Here is a 27,904-nt window from a genome sequence, read left to right as displayed (position 1 = left end):
GTTTCTGCATTTTCTTCTCCATCTCTAGGTTAGGATATGACTTGAGTGGCAGAGCAATTGAGTCAGAGCACTCCTGATCTCTATTCTCATCCTTTTCTTTCTTCTTACCGTTCAGAGCTTGATGGCACGTCAAAGTCCATCATCCTCTTCCTTCACTGCTCGTGGATACCACTTTCATCAACTTACAAGTCAGGTGATCGGCGACTCGTCCGGAAGACGATATGAAGTAGGAATAATGATGATATTTCCGATTGTTTAAAAAAAAGTTGATAATTTTTGTATATATAAAAAATTCTTTATTTGTGGAAGATCTTTGAGAAATTTTATTGAAGTACGTTATACATGATAGTTTTAATATATTAAACTGATTTATTTTAAAATATTATAACAATTATTCCATATCGACACCGACAAAACTCCTATTCCAGCACCGCTTTTGGAAGCGGGCAGCTGATTCGGGCAGTTATAGAAATTTTACAAGATGAGCCAAAACAAAAATTGAGGTGCTAATTGAGAAATTCCTAACTTTTGGTGTTGCTGGAACTTTGCCTGCCAACGTTAGGAATTTCTCAATTAGCACCCGTTCGGTGTTCACGACGCAACTGGTTCAAGGTTCACCGATTCAGACGCGATTCGAGTCTCGAACCTGATTTAACGTCTGCGCATCCTTCGCAGTTTCCCTCTTCCTCCTGGCGAGGCGAAGGTGCATCACCTCCCGCACGCCCCGATGGCTAAGAGGCCACCGACGCCGCCTCTTCCCGTTACTTCGCCGCCGCCTGGAGATCAGGACCTTGATCCGGACTCCTGCTCCCTCGAGAAGTTTCGCCTTTACGAGACCCGAGCCGTAGATTTCCTCATCACTTCTCGTAGCCCTCGAACCTTTCATTTTGTTGTCTCAAGGTTCAATTCTTTCTGTTTTTGCTGAATTCCGCAGAGATTTTACTTGATTGGGAGCGATCGGGACAAGCGGTTCTTCAGGGTGCTCAAGATCGACCGCTGCGAACCGTCCGAGCTCAACATCAGCGAGGATCCTGTGGTGTACTCGCCGCAGGAAGTAAAGAGCCTTCTCCAGAGGATCAGCGAGGGGAATCGTGCGACTGGGGGCCTCAGTTTCTTTGGCAAGGTTTACGGCATTGCAGGTTTATACCCCTTTGATTCTCTATTGCTTTCTAGAATTGTATAAGATAACAGACATGTTGTGATTCATTTTCTCATTTTGTGGCTAGGGTGCATTAAGTTTCTGGAGTCGTATTACCTGATTTTGGTCACTAGGAGACGGCAGATTGGGAGTATATGTGGGCATGCAATTTATTGCATCGATGAAAGCCAGATGATCAGCGTTCCGCATTCATCGATTCAATCTGATGCTGCTCACTCAAAGACAGAGCTTCGGTCTTGTTCTATTTCTTGTTTTTTTTTCATATGCAGTTACTAAAGTAGCAAAATTTTGTTAGTATTCTTGGTCACAAATTGCCTAAGGAATTTCTACAATATTCATATTGGTCTAGAGCAACATGTGGATTGTAGGTCATAAGTAATGCCCGACCAATATGCAATGTACCTGGGACTTCAGTTGTGTCTTATATAGATGCAATTGCTAGACCAACTTCAAAGATACTATTTATTAAGTACCTAAATTTCTCTTCAGAAAAACATTGTGCTTCAACCAGTTACTTCTGTTGTTACTGGTAAACACAACTTTCCATTTCATCTCTTTGTTTAAATCTTATTAATTATTGCAGGTACAAGAAGCTTTTGTCAAGTGTAGATTTGACCAAAGACTTCTTCTATAGTTATACATATCCACTGATGCAATGCTTACAGAAGAACGCCCTTGAAATAAACACAGAAAAGATGCCATATGAAAATATGTTTGTTTGGAATGCCTACCTCACACAAGCAATCAGATCAAGGTGTAACAATACACGCTGGACGATTGCTTTGATTCATGGACACTTCAAGCAGGTAAATGCTGTATTTTTTATTTTCTTTTCACTAATACTTCAAATAGATTTGGGGCAATCAACTTTATATCCATGTCAATTCATACGGTCATCTGCTCCTCATATATTATCTTTTTATGATGAGTTTTTCAAATCTTTATGCTGATTTTAATTATTCTTTTTATTTGTTTAATGTAAGGCCTGACAGCAAAGAGCACTTAAGTGTCTAGAGAGGTCATACTAAAAGTTGAGGAAGATTAATCACTGATGCATTTTGGCTAACTTTGATGTTGTCTCAAAAATTTAGTTTATTTCTACTGTGTCAATTTACTGAGCATCTACTGCTCTATGAACAGTATTCATATTAAAACATTCACTCTTCTCATGTAGTTTTATGGATAATGATATATTGATCAATAATGCTTCTGATTCTGATGCAGCATGAAATCTGGTTCAAGTTCACACAAAAACAAAAAGTCAAAAAGAGGAAATTTTATTATGCAAAGATAAGTAATAGGAGAGGATTGAGAGTCCTTTAAAAAATTCCAATCCACATAAAATTTGAAATAAACTAAAAGTATTATAGTAAAGAAAAACTCCTATACCTAAAGGGACTCAATGAAACTAGGATACGAAACAAGTTAAATTAATCACATTATTATCTTCTTCTTTTGACAACTGTACCCGTGAGTATGTAATAATTGCATCTTAAATTTTGTTTTGTTCCTCAAGGAATTGAACCTTTATTTTATCTCTTCCTTTTCAGTTGCACCTTCCAATGACCAATAAAACACCTTAATTGATCATAGGGCAAAATGAAGTTTACATTTTTATCATAATCATAGTTTGTTGAAATGATAATAATGATGATTCATGAATCTTATTCAAATAAATTAGTAAGCTAAATGAATATGCATTAAAATAAACTTGCCCACAACATGTGAATACTTTAGACATGAAGCCTTCTAAAGAAGTTAGACAATTCAAATTCATGAATGCAAGAAGAAAACTTACCATATCACATTCATCTCTTGTACTCAGTAATGGAATGACAAGTAGCAGATAAAAAAATAAAGATTGATGAGCTTAGAGTCATACATGCTATTGTAATAATGATTACTTAATATACTTGTGTTCCTAGTTTCAACATTTATCTCTTGTATCTACTCAGTAGAAATCTTAATGGGATGACAAGTAGCATATAAAAGAAATAACTTTGTAGATCGATGAGCTTTAAAGTTATAAAATATTAAAAAAGGGACATATGTTAATGACAATCTTAATTGACTTGCCAATTGTAGATTGATTGCCTTGCATTCTTATTTCACAATGTTTGTTTGTTTAACTTCTTTTTTTGATATCTTAGGACAATATGAAGGAGCTATAATTTGTAAGTTTATGTTTTGGATAATCACATGCTGAACTTTCTTTAAGTGTTAAATCAACAAGGCTGTTCTGACATCATGCCATTAGGGCTTTTGCAAGGTCAAATAATTAGGGGAATTTTTATAAGGTCAATTCACAAGGAGAATCTTCTAAAGTCAAATCAATCAAAGAGAGCTTGTAGGCTTAGGTTAGCAAGATTTTTCTAATATCAAATCTTGTGGCTTAGTTGATGGTTCTTTGTGGAAAAGATCACTAGATAATTTTACACTATTGTTTGTGCTAAGATTTATGAGTATTTTTAATTTATCAAAAGACAAATTAAGAGTTAAATTATGTGGATCAATTGAAGGTTCTTTGGATTTAAGTTGAGTAGGGGCTTTAAATCTTATCTTTAAATTTGGTTCTGGTTTTGGATTATTTTCTTCAACTTGAACCACGTAGTGGCGTTTTAGCATGCTGAAAGTACAATGGAAGTTAAAAAATTTTCTCTGATTGAGATGCTAACATAAAAAAAAATTATATTAAGCAATTAGAAATGAGTAAAAATGGGTGCAAAGTAACCCAAATGCGCCACATGATCTGAATCCCCAATGACATAACATATGGGTGTGCTATCAATCCTCTTGATCCTTTTCAATGGCCATTGCTAGAATGAGAATAAAGTATGCAGGTCGAATATAGAGTAGCTAGGGTGACTTAGCATGAGTAAAACCAAACCTCAAATAGAGAAAAAAAACTCTTACAAAATGAAGACAAAGTGGAATTCTTGTTGATCAAAAGTTGAACATTCCATAGACATTGAGGCACTTTTATATGCTCAAAAAGGGTAGCTCGGTGCACGAACCTTCCGTCAATGTGGGGTCTCGGGGACAGGTTTATTGTACACAGTCTTATCCTGCATTGCAAGAGAAAACAGACAATTAATCAAATAACTTGACTAATAACTAAATAATTTGAGGTTTAAATTTGAATATTACTTCTCAACCTGCATCAAAGGGGAAGGGCAACAACAATATTGGGAAAAGGGTGAGGAGGCTAGGTTTTCTCAAAACCTTTCATCTATCTCTTTTCATGCATATGTTTGCTTATTTATATCCACATCTCCTATACAGTAGTTTTATAAAAATTGAAGGTTAATTAGGCTTTTAGAAACTTTTTAAACTTTCTATTATATTTGTTAGAATATTTAAGAATTGTTAGAATATTTAAGAATAAATATTCTGTTAGGGATAAATATTCTGTTAAGGATAAATATTCTGTTTTTCTTTTTTAGAATAATTCTCCTAGAATAGGTCTCTATATTCATGTATAAATAGGGGCTTATATCTTGTAATATAATAAGAGAAATCCATTGTATTATTATTTTACATGGTATCAGAGCCAAGGCTAGGTTTAGGGTTATCCTACCAAACCAATCCTCTTCCTTCTCTCCCTCCTTGTTCACTACGTGTTTTCCTCGCGTGTGCTCGTGTTTAGGTTTGGGTTTTCCTCCCTTTTTAGGTTTAGGGTTATCCGCCCAAACCAATCCTCTTCCTTCTCTCTCTCTGTTCACCATGCGTTTTCCTCGCGTGCGTTTCTATTTGCCGTCTTTCCTCGTCGCGCGTTTTCCTCGTCGCGACGCAGTAATCTCAGCGGCTTCCTTCTCTCTATGTTCACCATGCATTTTCCTCGCGTGTGTTTCTGTTCGTTGTCTTTTCTCGTCGTGCGTTTTCCTCGTCACGATGCATCAATCACAAGCGGCTTCCTTCTTTCTCTGTTCGCCACGCGTTTTCCTTGCGTGTGTTTTTGTTCGCCGTCTTTTCTCGTCGCATGTTTTCCTCATCGCGACGTAGCAATCGCAGCGGCTTCCTCGTCGTGCGTCTTCCTCGACGCGACGAGCAGCACGTCTCCGCCGCCGCCGCCGCCGCCCTTGTCGTGCGTTATCCTCGTCACGACGCAACAATCGCAGCGACTTCCTCATTGTGCGTTTTCCTCGACGCGACGAGCAGCACGTCTCCTCTGCCGCCTTCCTCGTCGCGCGTTTTCCTCGTTGCAACGTAGCAATCACAGCGGCTTTCTCGTCGCGTGTCTTCCTCGACGCAACGAGCAACACATCTTCCTCGCGACACTACTCTTCCTGTGGTTGCGCGCTCCTGTTTCTTCCTCGCGACGCCACTCTTCCCGTGGTCGCGCACTTCTGAGCAGCATGTCTTCATCACGCGGCTAGAGTCTCGACGTAAGGATCGCACCATCTTCTTCTGCTCGTCTGCGTCTCCTCTCTTCTCAACAGAAGCAGCAACATCAGCCGCTTGTCTTCTCCGCTGCCCTCTTCTAGTAACGGCAGCAAGCTAGCAAGTTCCAGCTCTCTGAATGTCAATCTCATGCCAAATCAGGGGGAGCCTCTTTCAGATCCTGAACGATACAGACGATTAGTAGGGAGACTATGCTACGTTACTGTTACTCGTCCGGATATCTCACTTACAGTAAGTGTAGTAAGTCAACTCTCCATACAAGGAACATTGGGATGCTGTAACAAGCATTATCCGATATATCAGAGGTGCTCCAGGAAAGGGTATTTTGTATGAAGACAAAGGACATCCTCGAATTGACTACATATGTAACAAGCTGGATACATATGATTTATATCCTCCAGCTTGAGGGGGAGTGTTAGAATATTTAAGAATTGTTAGAATATTTAAGAATAAATATTCTGTTAGGGATAAATATTCTGTTAAGGATAAATATTCTGTTTTTCTTTTTTAGAATAATTCTCCTAGAATAGGTCTCTATATTCATATATAAATAGGGGCTTATATCTTGTAATAGAATAAGAGAAATCTATTGTATTATTATTTTACAATATTTATAACATTTGTAGAACTAATTTTTCTTTGAAAATTAACCTCCTTTTAAATGTTCAATTATTATAGATATATTCTTTTGTAAAAAGCAAAAATTAATTATGCTTTTAAAGCCCCTTTAAACTTGTTGTTTAGTTGATATTTAATTAACTCAATTAAATTTCAACTGGGTTCCTTATATTTTAATTGAAAGAAAATTGCCCCTTAATTGGTTCCAATTATGTCCCCACTCTCAAATTGAAACTAATTCAGTTCCAATTAAATTTTCATTTAATCACTATATGCATCAATATGCTGATGTTACAAATGATATGAATGGCTGTTTTGGCAGTATATCTAATTGATTAAAGCTTTTAATTTGGTGTGAAGATTTCTCTTTATCAAATTATGTGTACCACGCAAGATTGGCTTCTAGCAAATCATCATGACTATCTTGCTCTAGCAACACATCTTGACTATTTAATATTTTAGAAGGCTTTATTGATCTATAATCTCAGGTAATTCCCTTGTAAATCAGTCCTTTTATATGTTATATCATTGGACGATCTAGGACTTATGATAGTGTTAATTGTATTAGCCACCACGAATAATGGATATTCAATTTCTGTAATGATTATCTCAATAGAAAGTGAATTGAATAGTTTTTCTCTATTAATTTTCACTATGCATATATTCCTTGAGTGATCACTCATTGAATGGCTAGTAACATACTCTCCTTTTACTAGGAGTGATAAATCGGCTATTGACTATGCACCTACCCTCACTAAGATTAGCATACATGCAAATAACAAGTGTATATGCATCCTTTTTAGTACAAACTATATTGATGCCTAAATAATAATCTGGATAATCTCTAGTTTAAGCCGTAAGGACTTATATCTTCCTTGTATGAAAATCCATAGACACAATAACTTATATCTTCCTTGTGTGAAAATCCATAGATAAATAACTTATATCTTCCTTGTATGAAAATCCATAGGAAAATAACTTATATCTTCCTTATATGAAAATCCATAGACAAATATTAAATGGATTTTCATAGCAAGTCATGTAGAGTGATTTGTTCTCCAAGAATATAGCCATGCTTATAGGCATGAGGTCGCCTAGTACCATCCAATAGAAGAAACATATTTTGTTAATGTATGTAGATGCCCAACTTTGATATTTCCAGGACTAGGGATGTTAAGCTATTCACCAATTTTCCATTGTACTGATTCCACATAAGTGTGATATTGCAAGTTGGATATGCAATAAAGCTAAGTGAAATCAAATTGGTAATCTATAAGGTTAAGTTGAAGATACTAGCAGAATTTCATGATCAAGATGATCAAAGCCTTAAAAGAATTTGAGCAACATCTATGCTCATTACCCGGATAGTTTCTTAACAAGGAAGATTAGAGGCATGGATTGGTCCTACTTAGCTCGAAGGTATACTTTGTCAAGAAGTATACTTTGTTTCTTAGATTTAAATTTGTGGTTAGTAATGAAACTGATTACTTAGCTCGAAGGTATACTTTGTCAAGAAGTATACTCTGTCTCTTAGATTTAAATTTGTGGTTAGTAATGAAACTGATGTAACTATGACAAAGATTCTCCTTAGATTTAAATATGCATTTTTACACATCTTATATATATATGATTTGAGATGACATTAATTATTTCTATCACTTTAAATATCTTCTGCTCTTCACATTGGTGTCAAGTTTTAAGCAATCCCTCTTTATACATTTTTCTTATCTCAAAGTGAAAGTATGAAAAACTTAGTGCCGGGCTACTTGAGCAGATAAATCAATAGATGAATGGCAAGAAGCGTGGACCTTGTAAATTTTCCATTCTGTTGTTTACTTGTTTGAATGGATAAAATGGAGGATTAGTGAGTAAATGAGAAATCTTATCATTTGCCATTTTAGTTCCTCTTAAATTAGGTGGACAATAGGCATGATTAATGGTGTTGAATGGGTTGGACTGCATGTGAACTGACTTGACCCGACATAGGCTTGGTCGTGCCCGATATTGCTAATAAAAAATTGGACCATGCCATGCCAAGCCTAGCTTGTACCTTGTGTTGGATTGGGTGACAATGGTTCGACTCACATGCTAGGCTGGCATGACCTGCGTGTTGGGCTAGGCCCTCAATGGAAAAGAAGGGAGTGACATTTGCAACAGTTAAAAATCTAAAAGACCCAAATTCTCCTATTTTAAATAAAAATGATTAGCTTGAGATATTTTGGTTAACTTTAACTTAAAATTGCCAAATTGATAGCTAAGAAATCAACGTCTATAATCATCACATGAAGGAGTAAATGTTAAACTCAATTCTCGATGAGAAACGTTAGAAGTGAAATGTTTTAGGTTTAATATAATAAAGATAGAATATATGAAATTTAAATTTAGTAATATTAGACATAATGAGATAATTATTAAGATAAGAGATGACGAATTATCTAGACGGAGAGTTTTAAGTATTTAGGATCATTTTTGCAAAAGGATGGAGAGATGTCTTATATAAAATATAAGCAGGATGGTTGAAATGGAGGATAGTGTTGGGTGTTCTATGTGATCATAAAGTACCTTTAAAACTTAAAGAGAAGTTCTATAAAATGGCAGTTAGACCTACTATGTTATATGAAGCTGAATGTTGGACTATGATTCGAGCGCATGAACAGAAGATTAGAGTTACAGAGATGAGGATATTAAGGTGAATGTGCAGACATACGAGGATGAACATGATAAGAAATGAGAACATTAGAGAGAGTCGAGATTGCACCTATTGAGGGGAAATTTTTAGAAACGCATTTAAGATGGTACGGACATGTATTTAGACGACTAATAAATGCTCTAGTTAGGTGATGTGAAACTATGACAAATATGCACATCAAACGAGGAAAATAAAAAAAGACTTAATTATCAATAATAAAACAAAATAAAATTTATTTAAATATAAATGATGATATAATAGGGGATAAAATCCAATAACACAGAAGGATCCATATAGCCAACCCCACCTAGTGGGATAAGGCTTGGTGATTGTTGTTGTTATTGTAATCTCTTTTAGAGTTTCTCCTAGTCAGAGCCATAACCATAATTCATATGAGAGGTTTTCATCTAATTTTATTATGGGTTTGGCATTTACTATATGATTCATAGATTGTTGTTTTGAAAAAGTTACTTTTGTTTTTACAAACTATCCTGAAATTCTCTGCTTCTATCAAAATGGAACCCAGATTTACATAAAGAACTTTTGTATATTATTTCCCCAAGTTTGCTCTAGTCCAATTTGCTAATTAATCAGCAGATAATAGTGAGTTTTTTGTTTCAATGAAGGTGACACATATATTGCTGTTTGTAATTCACGATGGATTAACTAGTTATATGTTGTGAAAATTTTTATTAAATATGATGGATTACAATGGAGGATTAGGTAATCTGTTTTGGATAAAATATTTTGTTCATCCTTTCTTTCAATTTTTCTAAGTAAACATGTTCATGGATAGATTAAACCATTCACCCAAACACACTCATTGACCTCCCAAGTAAAGAGGAAGATGGATAATCTCTTAATTCACTCTAACTTCTCCAACACTTATTAGCATTCATACCTCCTCTTATCCATCCACCCAAGGAAATTTCCCTAGTCTTCTCTTGGCATTTATCCCCTTTCAAACGTAGAAGTTGGCATGTTAACTATAGTTATGCCATCTTTTATGAGTGCCATATATTTTTTTATCTACATGATTTTTTTATCTATGCTTTAATTTGAAAGGGGAGTGTTAGTGCAATTAGAATTGTTAATTATGCATGCAATGAGATCATTCTCTCATGGTGTAATAGTTCTCATTTATTCAATACTTATATACAGGGTTACACTTTTGTTTCATGTTGGTTGGCACGAGTTACTATTTTGACTATCAACTACCACATAATAACACCCTAGATCATCAAAATAATTATCTCCAATGACTTTAATGACCATGTTTCTTTTCTCCATGAGTGACGAGGGCAATGAATAGATCAAGGGTATAAAATGATAAAATGATGAACGACAGCTGGGTGCTAGGGTGAACGATGAAACGACACAGCCACAAATGATGAAACAACTCTGGGCATTAAAATTTTTCTTGCAATCAACAATGACATTGGAGTAATTCATGAAGTGGTGGAATGACTACTATAGTGGAATGCCAAAGTGACTTTGACTTCTTTGACATCACTAGCAGTACAACAGAACAACTCTAACTTTTACTTCTCTATGCGCAATCAACTAGGGTTTCTGGTTGGTAAGGGTTATCCTCCAATTCTCCCCATTCTCTACCTAATCTTCTTCCTGTTCTCCTCTTCCTTCTTCTTTCCAGTGCCTCAGGCACGACGTGCTGGAACATCTTGGAAGGACATGACACTCTTGCTTTGGGCGGGGACTGATACCTCATCTCGGAATGAGATTTCAAGTATTACATATACAACACAGTCGTTTCCCTCTCAACTATGCAAAAGGGTAAATGGAAAGGATGATAAGATTATATTGAACTGGTATCAAATTGAAGAGGAAATGCTTAGATACAAACCCACTCTTTAAATGAGATGAGGTTAGGAACAACATAGAAGAGATGTACTAGAATTAATAATTATGTACCAGTTGAACACTTAACAGTGAGTGCATAATGCGCAGGTGAACAAGGATGAAAGATAAAGAGAAGAGGATTCATTCAGACTTTGATATCCATGATTAAATCCATAAATTGATACAGATTTCATAGAGTATTCACATTTTAGATGCAAGTTATCACAAGCCCTGCATGGCAATACATATGGAGAACAGATTCAAATGATTTCTTCTTTTTCAATGCCAGCTTACACTAAATTTAAATAGTATCAGTTGCATTTGTTTTACAAAGTGTATTTTGTTTTAGTACTTTATGACCAAAGGATCTGTTAACACTTAGGGGGTGTTTGGTTGGGGGTAATCTATGATTACCTTGGTTATCTGTCCATGGTTATCATTGATAACCTTGTTTGGTTCAAGTTATGATCGATTCCCAAGTAATATAACATTACCGCCACATCAGCAAATGGGTTATAACCCGCTAAGGTTTTCTACGATTCCTGAGGTTAACGAAATTTTTTCCATAATTACCCTCCGATTTTAAATTTGAATTAATTAAAATGTACTACAAAATCTAATTAAAATCGAATTAATTAATTCAATAAATTTTAATTTAAATATTTATAAATTAAAAAATAATTTATTTTAAAATTTAAAAAATAAAATTAATGAATTATATTTATTAATTTAATAAATTATTTTATTAAAATAATTATTTTAATGAATTATTTTATTAAAAATACATATATATTTTTTAAAATTTTAAAATATAAAATTAACAAATTATATTTATTAATTTAATAAATTATTTTATTAAAATAATTTGTTTAATAAATTATTTTATTAAAATAAAATTATCATATTATATTTATTAATTTAACGAATTATTTTATTAAAATAATTATTTTAATAAATTATTCTATTAAAATAAATATAAATTTATTTTAAATTTAAAAATATAAAATTAAGGAATTATATTTAATTTTATTAAAATAAAATTATCAAACTATATTTATTTAATTTAATGAATTATATTAAAATATAATTGAATGAAGGGTAATATAGTAAATATAAAACTGGTTATGTTTTATTCCCTTCAAATAAATAAAGTAAACCAAACAACATTAGGTTATGTTTTATGCCCCATAACCTTGGTTATGTGATTACTAGGTAATCACATAACCAAGGTTATACATCATAACTTGAACCAAACGCACCCTTACTCTCTGCAAAATCCCTCTTAATTTGAAGTAGCTGTATCTTACTAGTACTATATGTTAGATCTTTAGTACCAATCCTTCTCTAAATAAGCATGCAATTCTACAGGAAGCATTGGCTAAAATATTTGTGTGAAAACTACATTTGAGAAGGCAATTGCGAACAGCTTCTAAGTTATTTCATTCAAAATATCACTTCAAAATTACATGCCTTTGTCATTATATAGTTTGCTATGTGCCCTTTATGTGTTGCTTGATATGTTTCCCTGTAAACTTGATGTGTGTGCGCTATGCTAAAGATCATTCATGTCCAAAAATGCTTTTTAGATATGTTTCACTGATGCATTTTCTATAACTTCCAAAACTTCAGACCAATCAAATAAAAACACTTTTCATAGCTTAGCGTGACCAGTTTTCAATCTGATATGGGTCTGTTAATAATATCAGGCTGCATACAGTCATAATGGAATTTAATTAAAATCCAAGTAGTTATATTAGATCAACATCATGTCCTTTAGGTAATAATGTATACAGCTGTATTAAAGCATGGCAAATGTTAACATTGCTCATGTCTGATGTCAATTTATATCTACATGATTCCACTTGTTCTTTTTTGTAAATGTATTTTTATTGTAAAGCTGTTGACCCCATCTAATCGGATAAGGCGTGGTTGTTATTGTATTTTTATTGTAAGCTACCATTTTCAAATTGCAGATCAAGCTTTCAATCTTTGGTCGGGAATTCAGTGTTATTCTCATTTCTAGACGATCTCGTCATTTTGCAGGAACACGGTATGTTTCACAAATTTATTTTAGGTGGCAGCCATCCTTTTGGTTTTGTAGCTCTTTGTTAGTAATCAACAGTTTCTATAGTATCAAATAGAAAGAAAACATCGTCTTCACATTGACGCATTTCTTAATCTTGCATTTTCTCATTGGCTTTTTGGGTAAAGTTCTCTTAGATATTATTTGAGGCTAAAAGGAATTGCAAACCTTTTTTTTTTTAATCATATTGCTTTAAGGAACTCATCTATCAATTTTTTTTGTTGATGCTCTTTATCTCATATTTGAACTGTTTCTGGTAGCGTTTCTTCGTGAATTGATCTTTGAGAAAATTATCTTGTTTGTGTTTCCAGTATCTGTGATATTGAGTGGCAAATTATAGTAATTTAACTTTGATTCAATTATTTGTGATGTCCTACCCATCTCAAAATATCAAACTTCAACAGAAAAGGCAAAAAAGATTAGGATAGTGCTGTGCCAAGATATGGTATCTTGCACAATACCAATTGCAAAATTGCTAGGAGAAATAATGAATTTTGATGCAATTGGTTCAGGATCTGGTGCAACACTACTTTAGAAATTGTTGAAAATTAAGATATGGTGCAATAGCTAATGACCGACAAACCTTGAATTCTTCCGTTGGGTCGAGGGAAGGGTTCCCTCTTTTCACCATACTTGTTCGGTGGCAAGGAGGATGGGGGCCAAGGACCAATTTGAAGGATCCTTTGGCGGAGAACCGAGCTGTGAGAGTTTTGGGCAAGGTTTAAAATATCGAGCCGTGCTGAGATTTCGGGCCGGCCAATGCCTCCGGACGGTATCCCAATTGGAACGTTGGTGCCGGTCCGCTAGCAGAACGAAATTTTTCGCCGGTATCGAGCGATACGGCTCGAGATTTCAATCCTTGATTTTGGGCCCTTGAATTTGTTCCGTCTTTTGACAAGTGTCCATGTCTTGAGTGGAGGAAAGGTCACTAGGAGGAAGGAGCTCCTTATCCCCATGAGGAAGAACTCTATATCAGTGCCATTCCACATCTTAGTGCATGAGTGGAATGCTAAACCTCAGCCAATACAATTATTTGTCTATGGAAAATAGAGTTTCATCTGAGGTGCACTATTAAAAATTTTCAGTCACTATGCTTTATTTGGTTCATGTCTCAAGCTTTTGAAAATGATGTAGGAGATCAGTATACGCCATGAAACATTGATGTTGTATCTTAACTTGGCTTTGTTAGATGATCTATGAGTTGGCATCAGTTCTTAAAGAAAAATTTTCTTCTTGTATTGTGTTTGCCTTTTGACAACCAACCTCTCCTACTTTTATCATTGCATATTATGAACTCACATTGCTGTTTTCCTCTTTCAATATTTCTTTTCTGCATTGTGCTAACATTGTTGTATTAAGGTATTTGAAAAGAGGAGTAAACGATTGTGGTAGAGTTGCTAATGATGTTGAGATTGAACAAATAGTTCTTGATGAAGAAGCTGGATCATGCAGTGGTAAAATGAGTTCAGTTGTGCAGATGCGAGGCTCAATCCCCCTGTTTTGGTCCCAAGAGGCTTCAAGATTCAGTCCTAAACCTGATATTGTTTGTAAGTTTGTACGTTCTAATATGTTTTCCACTTCGACATAGAGAAGGCTGTAAACCAAATCACAGTTGCAAGATGTAAATATCAAAGAGAATAATGCTAAATTTCTAAGTAAAGAATCATAAATGAATTTCCATCACCTTTTGTTTCCTTATTGCAGTACAAAGATATGATCCTACATACGAATCAACTAAGTTGCATTTTGAAGACCTGGCCAAACGTTATGGGAATCCAATCATTGTTCTTAATCTCATTAAGGTGCTTGCTAGATCTTTTATTGTTGGCTTCTTTCCTCATTTGGTTGCTAAGGGTTTAACCTGTCTGTTATGACTCTTAAGTGATTTACTGTATACACACTAGATGAAGATACTTTAGATAAATGTTATGCAGAATCTTAGTAAGAGCTGCACAGTTTTGCATAACTTATCCTAACTGCCATTGTAGATGTTGATCTCTGAGCTTACAGCAGTTAGAAATATGATTAATCAGGTTTAAAAGTTTAAATCAACTAGTGAGCTTAATGAATGCCAATTGAGCCCTGTCAGACAAGCTTGTCTATTAACTCTATATACTTCAACTATCCAATTTTCATATTAATTGTTTTTGTAACACCTCCAATGTTAGTCTCAATTTCTGGTTAAAAGATGGTGGGTTGTATCAGACGATGACAACCAGCATAAAAGTGTATAAAATCTCATATTAATTGAGATATCTTAGAAACATGGCAGTAAATTGACTTAATTGATTACTGGATTTTCACTTGCTTTCTTATATTTTTAACTTATGTTTCAAGGTATAGGGGCCTCATAATCACCATAAAAAATGTGCGACAAAAAGTATGGTTTTGATCAATGTTTGAAATCTCGAGCCATGCCAGTGTATGGTTTTTGGCTAGAATGGTATTGTTTTGGTATCGTGCCGACATTTTGATGTATGGTGCCAATTGCAAATTGGAGGTGGAAGGAGGAAGGAGATAAAGAAGAAAAAGAAAAAGAAAACTATATAATTAATATATAGTTAAGTTCAATATTTCCTTTCCATATGGAATACTATGATTTTGACATCATCTTATATGGAGACAAACTAAAGAAAAAGAATGACAACATTATCTTAATTTTAGCATCTCAAGGGGAGTTGCGTATTGACATGATATGATATTCGTTGATATCAGTATCAAATAGTATTGAGTTTCATATATTTTGACCTTTTCCCCGGCATGGTATAAGATTTCAAACCATGGTTTTGGCAAAAACTGTCTTGGCTTGTCTACAAAAGTTAGGAAGTTGGACAAACATACAAGTAACTGCAAGTAATTTGGCTACAGCTGAGAAATATTTATAAGGAAGATCTTTATGAGACTGAAACCACCTTTTTGGAGAGTTGCATTAGGACATGTTTTATTTGCATAAGTGATGCATGGTTCCAAATTTCGTTCAGTGCCAATTGGTACAGGCAAAGTATTTCCTTTGTTGATCAACATGTAGAATAACTCAAAATACCTAAAACACTTTTGTGTTCCATCTGTGATGATGACTACGCACTGGAGCCTTCCCCTAAGGCATATGAGTTTTCTTGCAATGTGATGCAAGGTCAAGGATGACTTTGGGTGAGATCGTTGAAGATTTCGTGAGGTGGTGAGGGCTTATATTGTGAGTCCAGCAATGTGAAGGTCTCAAAACCAGGCAAGATCCAGCAGCAAGGACTTTCGGTGAGGGCTTCAGTGCCTTGCAGCTTCACAATGAGGGCTTTGTGGCTTTGTAGCTTCACAGTGTGGGCTTCTCAGCTAGGCAGTGAAGGAATCTAAGAAGTCTCTCTCAACTTTGCAATGACTTCATGAAATGGAAAAGTTTTCTTCCTTCTCCTCTCCCCCTTCTCCACCTCTTCTTGTGTTCTTCACACCTCCAACACTAACACAGCACACTCAACAATCTTGAGTTGCCCACGGTCCAAAATGTTGGTTCATCTCGAGCATTCAAACCTCGGTACGATGGATAGCATGACCTTTGATACCATGCTACAATATGTTTCCAAAGCACATTTAGAGTTAATGGTTCCTCTATCATAGTCTATTATGGGGTATTTGAATGAAATTTTGTTGACTTGGCTATTGATTTATGCAGACTTTTGAGAAAAGACCTCGTGAAATGATGTTGAGGCGCGAATTTGCTAATGCTGTCGGTTATCTTAATCAAATTCTTCCAGAAGAAGGCCAATTGAAATTTATTCACTGGGATTTTCATAAATTTGCAAAAAGGTACTACCAATATGCTATTTTCATATACTTGAGATAAAACTATTACCATCTGATTCTTTTCTTCTCCAAATGTTATAGCAAGTCTGCCAATGTGCTGGCTGTTTTAGGCGCGGTGGCTAGTGAAGCACTTGATTTGACTGGCTTTTATTACAGTGGAAAGCCAATCATTGCTAGAAAGAAATCAGCACAGATTAGTCGAACAAGCATTGGAAGGTATATGATATTTTTTGGGACGTGAATATTAAGTATACCATGTGGCACTTGTGTATAAGTTCTGTGCGTGGATTATATGAAATCAAAATCTAGATCTTTCATTTCTCTCTGCGTGGATAGCTATGTGGCAAGACTTTTGTTTTATAATTTTTCTAATATCTTGCAAGAAAGGGTAGAATGATGAAAGCTAACTAATCTTTTAACTAGAAGGCGCGCTGCTAAATTAGATTAAAAGGCATAGTTAAAAAAAACTGACTTGGAAATTGAATCAGCTAAGCTCCAAGTCACTGTGCAATGGTCAGACTAGTGGGCCAACTAATTAAACCACTTGAGGACTTGGACATTTACTTGTCTGAGTCCATTAGCTAGACTGACCTAGCTCTACTGGTGAAACTGAAAATTTATCATACATTTCTAGACTATAAATTTAGGTAATAAAGGAGATTAAGAAATTATGTCAAACAAATAAATTTCACATCACAAAGACACATATCTTTTATTGTATTATAAATTTGTCCATAGTAATAAAAATAATGAAAAATTATATTGGATAAGTTCCATATTAATCATTTCTAAGGACCTTTTTGATATGATGAAATATCTTTAGTACAATTTTCTATTGACTGTTTTTGCCGACTAATTGAGCTTCTCATTAAATCGATCTATCTTCAAAAATCAATAAAACTGTGAAGGCATATCTGTGAGTCTATTGATGTGACAGAGGATTACTATCCTAGAAGTTGAATTTCTCCATAAAAAAAAGAATAGAAATATGCTTATGACAAGAAGACACCTTCAACCTACTCTAGTCTGAAAATATTTGAGCTTTTTGAGATTTTTTAATGAAATTTTTTATCTAGACTGAAAATTCATGTATGATCACTGTTGTTCATCGGAAATATGAACATATGAATGACTTAATAGCTCGACAACCACCTAACAGTATGTAGAACAATGATACAATTATCAATAGTGCTAGTCAAGGCCTACTGCATCATTGCCTTTTGGAGCTTGCATAATTGGAACTTCTCTTAAGCTATTGGATGTTGGTCCTATAAATGGCTTCAGACAGTTAAGTATAAAAGAAATAATATTATTAAAGTTCAATTGATACACCTATTCACTATGAGTAAGAACTACTGGTAAAAGAATCCATTGTAAACCTAGTCTTACTACTGGCGAGAGCAACTAAACTAGATAACCCCAGTTGTAGGTCAGTGGATGAACATTTATTTGAGTGGCTGAATCCAAGTGTGTTCATCAAGAAGCCACTCATATTCCATGGTTTATTTGCATCTTGGATCTGTCGAAGCCTTCTAATATGTCTTGGCATAAATGCCTTTAAAATTCCTTCATTTGTCTTGGATCTATTGGTCAAAAATTGAGTTAGCATTGAATCATAATCTCGTGGTAGAATTAAATAAATAGTGCAAAACCAAACACTAGAATACCATCATTTCTTTCTCTTGTGTATATATGAAAAAAAAAAGATCAAAACAAGATATTGCTTTCCATAAGTAAAAAAACAATACTGGCCTTACTTAGCTCCATTGTATTTATGAGAGTTCACTATGTCTTTGATACTTCAATTGCTATTGTATAATTATACTCTCTTTTTTTTCTCAAATAAGTAACTTTATGGATCATTAAACCATCATTTATCCTTTGTCTTTTTGTTCAAGATAGTCATAGCCAAAGTGTTTAATTGATGTTTAGTTATTTGCTAGTTGATATCAGAATCAGTATGGTGTAGGTCTTGCCTTCCGCAATTTGGTTTGAAAAACTCAAGTTCTTTGTCAATATTGCATTTTTGGTGACTGAACCACATGCAAGGATATATATAATTAAGGTTTAAAATATCTTTTGGTGTCAACCTTTTGGTCTCTGGCTAGAATACTACAACAGTGCTACACCAACAATCAACACATTTTGGCATTCTTCAAAGCATTCTCAAATGAGATGCAATACTATTGTTTCCTTTCGTTTAGTTTGTTTACCTTCAAATATAAGCCTATAGAAATTGGAAAATCAATTAAATAAAAATTTAAGAGCAACAAGTTACAAAAATATCTCCCTAAAAGAAGATCGAATGCCATAATGCATTAAATAGAGTGGTGGTCCTTGTAGCCTCTTATCGAACTCATATTAAATAATGTCCCCAAGACATCTAGTATTGCAATCAATTTCTCCTAATGTACATAACATCTCTGATAACCATTGAAAATTAGGTTTACACAATTGAAAGTTTGAAACTAGAACAAGTGTAGGTACATGATTTTTGGCATCACTTCTCTTTCATACTAGTAGTGATCTGGTTGGCGCATCTGTCTTTGCAGTGTTTCATCTTCTCTCTGTGACTGTCAAACAATATTAAAGAATGAGCCATGAGAAGAGAATTTGCTTTTCAGCTGGTACTATCCTTATCTCTTCCCCTCCCGTCTCCCAGCGCCAACAGATAGAATTGAAGGATATGTTGATTCTAGATAATTTGGTTGAGATAGGTTTGTTTTGTTGGTATCACTAAAACTTTGTTTGCACTGATGATGCGTGACATTTACCTCTGCTTACAAAATATCAATATTGGTTGGCAACCAAAATAATATGTTTTTATGGATACTAAGTGACGCATGAAATCATGTACACAATTACTTGGTTGATTTTCTACTATCTTTACCTAAGTGTTTTTTGCTTTACTGTCTTCGCAATTTTTTTATGACCTTATCTATGGATGCTATTCAGTTTAGCATAATAGGACTCACCTTGAGATCTAGTATGGAATTTTATTTGGTGCTACTAACCCTAACTGCTTTTTCCCTATGTTATCATATTTATGCTGTTGTTTTAATTCTCACTTGGGCACACTACTAATATTGTAAAATGTGTTGTATATAGAGATGCCAGCATTGGGGATCTTAGAGCCAGCTCTGGAGACCTTGCTAGGATAACAAGTAACCTTGAAGCTTTAAACATAACGGTCTTTCCAGATAGAGAAAAGAAGTTAAATCAGAAGCTACAGATCCTTGGTGGACCTCGTTTTCAAAGTGGGGTTCTGCGTACTAACTGCATTGACTGTTTAGACCGTACCAATGTTGCACAATATGCTTATGGATTGGCAGCTTTAGGCCGCCAACTACAGGCATTGGGACTTAGTGATGTTCCAAAAATTGACGCAGATAGCAGCATTGCTGCTGCTCTAATGGATATGTACCAGAGTATGGGTGATGCACTTGCTCAACAATATGGGGGTTCTGCAGCTCATAACACTGTATGGTTCTGATAACAACACATCTAATTTGCATTATCTTCTTTTGTTGTTGACCTTTTGTTTTGTGTAGATTATGAAATCAAATTAAATACTTCATTGGTTTTTTTTCTTTCCTTTTTTCCCTTTTTAGGTCTTTCCCGAAAGGCAAGGCAAGTGGAATGCCACTACTCAATCTCGTGAGTTTTTGAAGTCTATACGGCGTTACTACAGCAATGCTTACACAGATGGTGAAAAACAAGATGCCATAAACCTGTAATTTCCTTGAGAAGTCTTTCTTCTGTATCTCATTATTTCGGTGCTCCCTGAAATTGCATTTACTGTTTTTGCACTTTATCTGCTCATCTTTGGTTAATCCATAGTCTTCTTAGAAACATCTGCTATCATTTTTTTACCATCTTCTTGTTTTTGTTTCATGATCAGCTTTTTAGGTTATTTTCAACCAAAAGATGGAAAACCAGCTCTTTGGGAGTTAGAGACTGATTACTATCTTCATGTTGCCGGAATTGGTGATGAAGTGGTTCCTGATTCTGACAGAAGGTGGAAAAAAAAAGTTTGGCTACTTATTATAAATCTTGTAGTTTATTTATTCATCACAAGCAGTATTATTATTCTTTATAGTATCTGCTAGTTATAATGCAAAGTTAAGAGTAAATTCATCACTCACTATTTTTCTAGTCAATTGCGTAGGCTAATATGATTTGAATCTTCTACAGCTTACCGTTTGACACAACTCATCTATCTGGAGTTCAGTCAACTCTTGTACCAATACCTGCCTACCAAAGAGATTTCTTGAGGATCAAATTGGCATCATTTGATAAGCTAATGGAACAAACATGTAGTTCATTAATGAACGTAAGGCTATACAAAGAATCTGATGTAAAGGCAAATGCTATTGCAGGAAGTTCTGGAATGGCACCAGATGCAGCGTAAGTTTCCCATTTTGATATTCTCTGTCAACTGAATTTTTTATTTGTTTCTTTATATAAATTTTTAAACATAATATGTATTTGTGTATGAGGTTTAAAATTTTGAGCTATGCCGAAGTTTCAGTTTATGACCGGAACAATACGGTTTCAGTATTATATCATACCGTGCCGTTATGATTTTACTACTTTTAAAATTTAAAATATACTAATTAAAAATATTTTTATTAATATTTGATTGTTATAAATATTTAGTTTGAATTTATTTTGATCAATTTAAACTTAAATTAAATGTATATATAAAATAATTTAATTTATTGATAATAATATATTTTATAAGGTTAGAAATAATATTTATTTAATTTTCTAATAATATGTATCTTTCATCCTTAGAGAGGCTTTTTTCTTTGATGGAGAAAAATAAATTATAATTTTGCTTTCATGCTTGGATAGAGGAAAAAAATTAACAGAGGGAGAGAAAAGAAAAATATTTGCAAAAAAAAAACATAAAAATAGAGGGTAAAAAATAAAGAAAGAAAATCAACCCCGCAACCCATTGTGAGGTTGCAAGCGCCTTCGCGACCTTGTGGTTCCAAGCTCGGTGTCTTGTCAGTCGGTGGGCTGAACGATAAATTTCGCTTGTGCTGACTGACACGGCTCGAGTTCTTATACCTTGTTTGTGTCATTAGACCAAATGGTTTAATCTTATAACCGGGTTCTGTAAGTGGGTTTTCATTGGTAAATGCTCTCCTAATGACTATAGAAAAACTCCTTAGTGGCTGAGGGGTAAATTCATATTTATGGTGTAGATTCGATGTAGTTTGGGTTTAAAGTTTGTTATTTTGAATTTTAAAAAGTTTGTTTATTTGGAATCTTATTGGAGTTAGATTTATTTGAGATTTTGTTGAAGGGTTTAAGATAGCTCAATTGTATTTCTCCTTTCAGTAAGTTGAGTTGATCGCAATGTTGCTTCAATTAGTATCAAAGCCAAATTCCTAATTCAAATCTTACATTCCCCTTGTCTACATTTTCTTGTAGTTCTCCAATAATCTTACAATCACTTTGACAATCTCATCGACACAAGAAGCTACATGGTCTCATGCGCCATTCTAGGATGAAGCTGCAAGATCAAAGCCCTTTGTGGCTCACCATTTGTGTCACAGTAGGGAAGACTAATCAGGCACTCACTACCATTCCTCGTTCCCCAACACTTTATTCCCTATATAGATCCTCTGGCCTCGTTGTATCCCTTCCCTAGTCCAAATCACCTTGTCAATGCCACCGCTATCCTATTAGGTGGCCTCACCTTTACCCAACATCAATACTTGGTTCCTCTGTGCCTTAGGATTCAATGCTCACATGTGACCATCTCTCATGGATGTCTCCCCCAGCCACCCACAATGATATCCCTTGATCTCAGACATAACTTGAGAAGCTTTTTTTACAAATTAGTCTATTAAATTATAGATTTGTAGATTAGTCCTCCATTTTTTATAGTAATATGATTACATTTGAGGTAGTTATCATCCCCCACCATCAAGACACTTGCATCTTAAACTTTGACAACATAATAGGCTCACATTACTCCTTTAAATTCGTTCCTCATTTGAAAATTAGTTTTGTTTAATTTTATTTGGGTGTCAAATTCTTGCATTTACCTAATTTTTCTCACAAAACATTTGTTTTTTTCTATCACAAAAAGGAAAAAAATTGCTAGCATTTATTTTCTTATCTTGCTTTCATAGTTTAATTTGTTGTTGAGAAAAGATCACCATAGCACTTTATTTGTACCCTTACTTTACTATTATTTTAAATTTTATAAATTTCATTACTTGTCAACGCTTACCACTGTGTTAAACCCTACTATGATTGACGTAGATGATTATATGAGATTTTTTAAACCAAATAGTGTGTCAAAGTATTAATAATTTCTAGTGGAAAAAAAACAATTCCTAAAAACAAAATATTTGCTACAATAAATTTAGTAACTAAATTGCAATGAAAAATTTAGAAATAAAATACCAAGATAAATTTTGTAATTGCAATGATAAATCTTATAAGTGTAACAGAATTCTTGAATTGCAACAAACAAAACTTAGATAAAAAAGAGAAACAATGATATCATGATATTTTAACATGATTTGTAGATTCATTCTACCCCATAGCCCATGTTGTTTTGGTGCCACACTATCCCAATGAAAAATCTCGCTATCAAGAAATGATTAAGAATGATCTTTACAATCTTGTGAACATAAGTCTAATAAATTTCAGATCTGATCTGAGAGAATAATAACTTTTGGATTAAAACTTTGACTCTCTTAGAATACAAGTACAAAAGAGAGAAGAAAACAACTCAATCTCTTTGAAAAAATATAATTAAAATATGCAGGAAGAATAAGAGATACAAAGCAAAGCCCAATGTCTATAGGCGTACATAAAGCTCATAAAGAGTATTTGCTAAAAAACAGAAAGAACTTTATAAAGGACGTGTGTCTATTTTATGATCACTATAAAACCAAAGCGCCGTCATTGGATAGATGAATGGATAAGTATCACACAAGGCATTTGACGATCACTATCCATCAGTTTGGTAGCCCAAATAAAATTTATTTGGTCGACCAACAGTGCTCGGTCAACTAAACCAAGATGTTTAGTCGGCCAACAGTGAACAGTAAGCATTGAAAATCATTTTTTAAGTTTTCTAAGTAACTCACTTCTGTTGAGGCACATATTTATACATTATACTGCATTCTACCTAAAGTACAAATATTTGGGCATCCTTTTGTGGTCAAAACTATTCTCAAGTTGATCCATTTATCTAGTCTATTGGCTTGACTAAGTTAAATCAAACACAAATAACTCATTCAAACATGTTAGTCAACCATAAAAAACCCATGTGGGATGAACACATTATGCCTTAAGCATCTTTGAGAAAACATCTCTTGTTTTGTAATTGAGGTCATTTTTATATTGTTGGATATATTGATGCAGATTGGGTAGGATAAATGAACCACGTCAGTTTATTGCACTATTTTGGGTGGTGATATGATTTGCTCGAAGAGAAAGAAATAGATCGTTGTAGTGAAATCAAGTGCAGAGGGAGAGATAGGGTATAATCCTATCAACGTGTGAACTTATCTGGGTCAAAACAATTGATGCCTGAGCTGAGAATGCTCTTATATAGCTAGTGAAGTTTTATCATGACAACTAACATGCCATGCACATAGCCTTGAATCTAGTGGTTCATAAGTGGAAAAAGTATATATTGATTCTCACTCCATCAAACTCAATCCAATAAAATTCCCATTAGCTCCATTGACCAACTATGAGAATTTGTAACTAAATCTAAAAGTGGACCTGAAATTAAATATAGCTTTAACAAGTTGGATTTTTATGTTATTTTTGAACCAACTTGAAGGGAGTGTTATGAAAGTACATTTAGATAGTCTTTTTATTATCAAACACCTACTTGTATATCCTTAAATATAGATGAGGATATATAGTAGAGGATCAAGTTCAGTGGCGTAGAAGGGATCATATAACCGACTCCACTTAGTGGGATAAAGGTTTAGTTGTTGGTGGTGGTGGTGGCATGAGAGGACTACTGGGTGATCAACCTAATTTTTTTCTGTTACAGGTTCAATTCAATTCAGCTCTTTCATTTAGGCCAATATGGATTATAGGATTGTAAGAACCTATATCCAGATTGTAAACGTGACAAGTTGTAGGTCACATCACTCATGTCACTCAAAATAACGACCTAGTCTTGTAAAAAATTTGGTTTATGTCAAAATTCATAGAATTTAGTCGGTTTTTTTTTTGTAAAAAAAAATGGTTGTCAGGACACGGCACAATTCTACTCTTTTGTTTGGGACACATTGGATGGGTTTCTTCATATTCTTTACATGATTGTCGTAAAATTTCACTGTGTTTCCTGAATGAACAGAAGGAAATAATTGTGCCCCCTCCAAAAGAAAAATAAGAAGAATGGTTGCCATTTGCTGACTGATCATTGGGTAGACAGTCCTTAAGCGGTTTATCACACCTATACCCTTAATTGTTTCCCTATACTACAAGAAATGAGAACAAGAAAACATTCAAGCGGATAGTTTAGATATGCTTAATATGTGTAGATTTAAACGGATTTAAGGGTGGAAGGATTCCTCCATTGAATTAACCACTTACAACCAGTTGGTAATGTAGCTATTTTCATGATAAACATTTGCTCTCAGAATGTTCCTGAAACTGTGTGATGAGTTTGGTGACTGGACTGTATGATATAAGGCTAATGAGATCAGCATACCTTGATTGTGGAAAGTGAATTAGGGAGGCAGTGGCTGCAAGGGAGTTTGTGGCCAGGATCAAGCTGGATAGTGAATTGCCCTTTGCATATATTTGTGTGCGAGAGGTGCCACTGAGACTATCTTGTCGTTGGTACTCTAGCTTGGTCCAGCCGTTGATCAACGGTCTCTGTTCCACATAATGCTCTCTTCACTCATCATTTGATAGTTATCAACAGTCATCATGAAAAACTATTTAATCTCTGTATACACTGACCAAATCATTCTTTGTTTCCTATAATTGGATTTATGTTTTCTGTTTATTGCTGGAGATCAGTTCTGGCACCTTTGATTGCTTTATCCTGTTTGACCTAATGATAATTTTGAAGGGTAAATTTGTTCCTTTAGACATTGCTTGTCATCAAATTGTGTAAATAGACTTGGCATTTTTTTTGTGTAACATAGATAATTTTTTTTTTCTAGTTTTTTCTTCTTTTGCCAGTTTTGTTATGCAATTCCATATAATTGCTAATTATATATGCCATTATGATTGTTATTTTGCAATACTAATGTACTTATGTGTAACCTATTACAGTGAAATACAACTTAAAAGCCCAAATTGGTTATTTGGCCATAGAAAGTATGAAGAAAATATACCTGCCACAAAAGTAACAGATAATGAAATGGAAAATGGGAAGCCTGAAGATGATTTCTGTGCTGCTGGTTATGATAGCTTAAATTGGCTTTCTCACATAGATGATGTGTGCGAGGAGGATATCTTCAAGAAGTAATTATCTCTTCCAAATTATCTATGCACTCAAGCTTCTTTGTAGATCGATGTAACATTTGTGTCCTCTACTTATCTCTTAAAATAATGAGATGTTATGAGATAGAATGTTCAACGTGGTTAAAACCTATATTGCCTTTTACTAAAAGTCTTAAATAATTCTACATTTCATGTTGAGTGTGGATCCTTGTTGATTTACTATTAGAGAGAACACATGTTCCACTTTTGGTCACAATGCTCTTGTATTTCCAGATACCATGCGGTGACATCTGTTGACGAAGATGACAATTGGTATGGTGGGAATTTGATATACGACCAGGATGAAAATAGCGAGGCTTACAAGCATTATGCCATGTTATGTCAGGTAACATATTGTGAACTTAATAGCTCGCTCATAGAAATTGAGTATGAATATAAGTTTCACTCTTGAGATTTTCTTTCAGGGTGCCGTTATGGATCCCTTTGAGCATGATCCTGAAAAAGAGAAACACTACGCGGAAGCTTTATCCTTGTCGTTCGATAGCATGAATGACACAGAAATAGAGGTTGAAATGCTGGCTCATCTCAATGAGTATGCTCAGATTGGAGCAGACCTTGGAATAGTCTCTTCATTCAAAGGCTTGGCAGAGGACCCGAGCCAGTTGACGAGATGGATCATTGGGGAAGAAAAGATAGAAGGATGGAAGAAATGAACTCTTTATCACACAAATTATTCTTTTTCTATGCCTATTAGTCATAGTTGATTCGGTTAATCAAAAAGATGCATTCTAACAAATTGTGTGGCAGTGTTTTGTTATGCTCACGTAATGCTCAATCTTCTTTAAAAATAGCTGGTCATGCTGCGTTTCCTTGTATATAAATCTGTTGAGGTTCGCAGCTCCATCCAGATTTGTATAATTTGTAAATTTACTGGCAAAAGCTACATAATTTTGACCAAACTTGTCTTCGAGGATGACATTTATTTATAAATGTATTGTTCCTGTCCTCATTTATGTTGATTTTAAGTTTTAATTGGAACCAAACTGAAATACACTTACCATATGCCTCACAGTCCATCCATATTCATTTACTCATTTTCCACATAAGTAAATAGAGTCGATGAGAAGTTGGGGATCTTCTCTACTTCTAAATCATCTTCTTATCATCAATATATTAAAATATTATATTATATGTTATTAAAAATATTTAATATCTATTATTCATATTAATTAAAAGAAAATAGATCAATTTGGATTGCAGGGCATGCTAAGTTAGTCTCTCAAGCCACATAATTAATGTTGGTCTTTGAATCATACGGCCGGCCTATCCAATTCACTTAAGCCCTACTCTAAATAAATAGAATACACTATAAAAAAATATATTTTACATATAAATAACGGAATGAAATACTAAAACGCAAACTAATTAATACACGAAATCCTACTCCCACGAGGATCGGAGTACCACTCGAGTAGCACGTGAGCTGACTGATGACGGAAGCGCATCTTAAACGTGAGAGAGTGAGCATAGTATCGCACCATATATATACACCATTACCATGCACCCAACCCCCCCAACTCATACGTATTCGAGTGCTTCCTTCCTTGTCTCCCAATTAATCAGCATATATATATACACATTTGTATTCCATATCCTCATCGATAGATGGATGACAGATCGAATGCATTCCATCCATCCATCCATCCATCAGCATCCTGTCAAAATACGTACAGATAACGCTGATCAATACACGTCCTTGCATGCATGCTCCGTCATTCACTTGCTCACATATCCAATGGAGATGATCTCAGTTAACATACATGCCATGCAATTAATACTGCATCATTTC

The 27,904-nt window shown here is 34.5% G+C and overlaps 1 protein-coding gene across 3 annotated transcripts; it reads left to right on the top strand.

Annotated features, from left to right (window-relative positions):
- The first annotated feature begins 680 nt into the window (after positions 1 to 680).
- Positions 681 to 27,049, top strand: LOC141816836 (phosphatidylinositol-3-phosphatase SAC1). Of its 3 annotated transcripts, none has more exons than XM_074704564.1 (16): positions 681 to 844; positions 935 to 1,139; positions 1,227 to 1,392; positions 1,743 to 1,965; positions 12,701 to 12,777; positions 14,263 to 14,357; positions 14,515 to 14,612; positions 16,475 to 16,608; positions 16,687 to 16,821; positions 19,714 to 20,086; positions 20,217 to 20,338; positions 20,507 to 20,623; positions 20,800 to 21,012; positions 25,885 to 26,076; positions 26,329 to 26,440; positions 26,520 to 27,049. In XM_074704564.1, exons 1-16 carry the CDS (start codon positions 728 to 730, stop codon positions 26,766 to 26,768), a joined length of 2,628 nt encoding a protein of 875 aa, XP_074560665.1. In that variant the 5' UTR covers positions 681 to 727; the 3' UTR covers positions 26,769 to 27,049. The 3 variants fall into 3 exon arrangements, with proteins under 3 accessions (XP_074560665.1, XP_074560664.1, XP_074560663.1); XM_074704563.1 differs by having other exon boundaries at positions 14,182 to 14,357; XM_074704562.1 differs by having other exon boundaries at positions 14,170 to 14,357.
- Positions 27,050 to 27,904: the final 855 nt, after the last annotated feature.

The sequence above is a fragment of the Curcuma longa genome, unplaced genomic scaffold, assembly GCF_044706935.1.
Source record: "Curcuma longa cultivar G26 ecotype Majalengka, Jawa Barat unplaced genomic scaffold, ITB_CL_G26_1.1 contig_18397, whole genome shotgun sequence".
NCBI lineage: Eukaryota > Viridiplantae > Streptophyta > Magnoliopsida > Zingiberales > Zingiberaceae > Curcuma > Curcuma longa.
This window is presented reverse-complemented; position numbering and strand designations above follow the sequence as displayed.

What these genes read in the sequence shown, in the direction of transcription:
- LOC141816836 (XM_074704562.1), top strand. Translation starts at nt 728, where the DNA reads ATGGCTAAGAGGCCACCGACGCCGCCTCTTCCCGTTACTTCGCCGCCG. An exon ending in TCCTAAACCTGATATTGTTT is followed by an intron (nt 14,358 to 14,514) that starts GTAAGTTTGTAC and finishes TCCTTATTGCAG; the next exon opens with TACAAAGATATGATCCTACA. An exon ending in GTTCTGCAGCTCATAACACT is followed by an intron (nt 20,087 to 20,216) that starts GTATGGTTCTGA and finishes TTCCCTTTTTAG; the next exon opens with GTCTTTCCCGAAAGGCAAGG.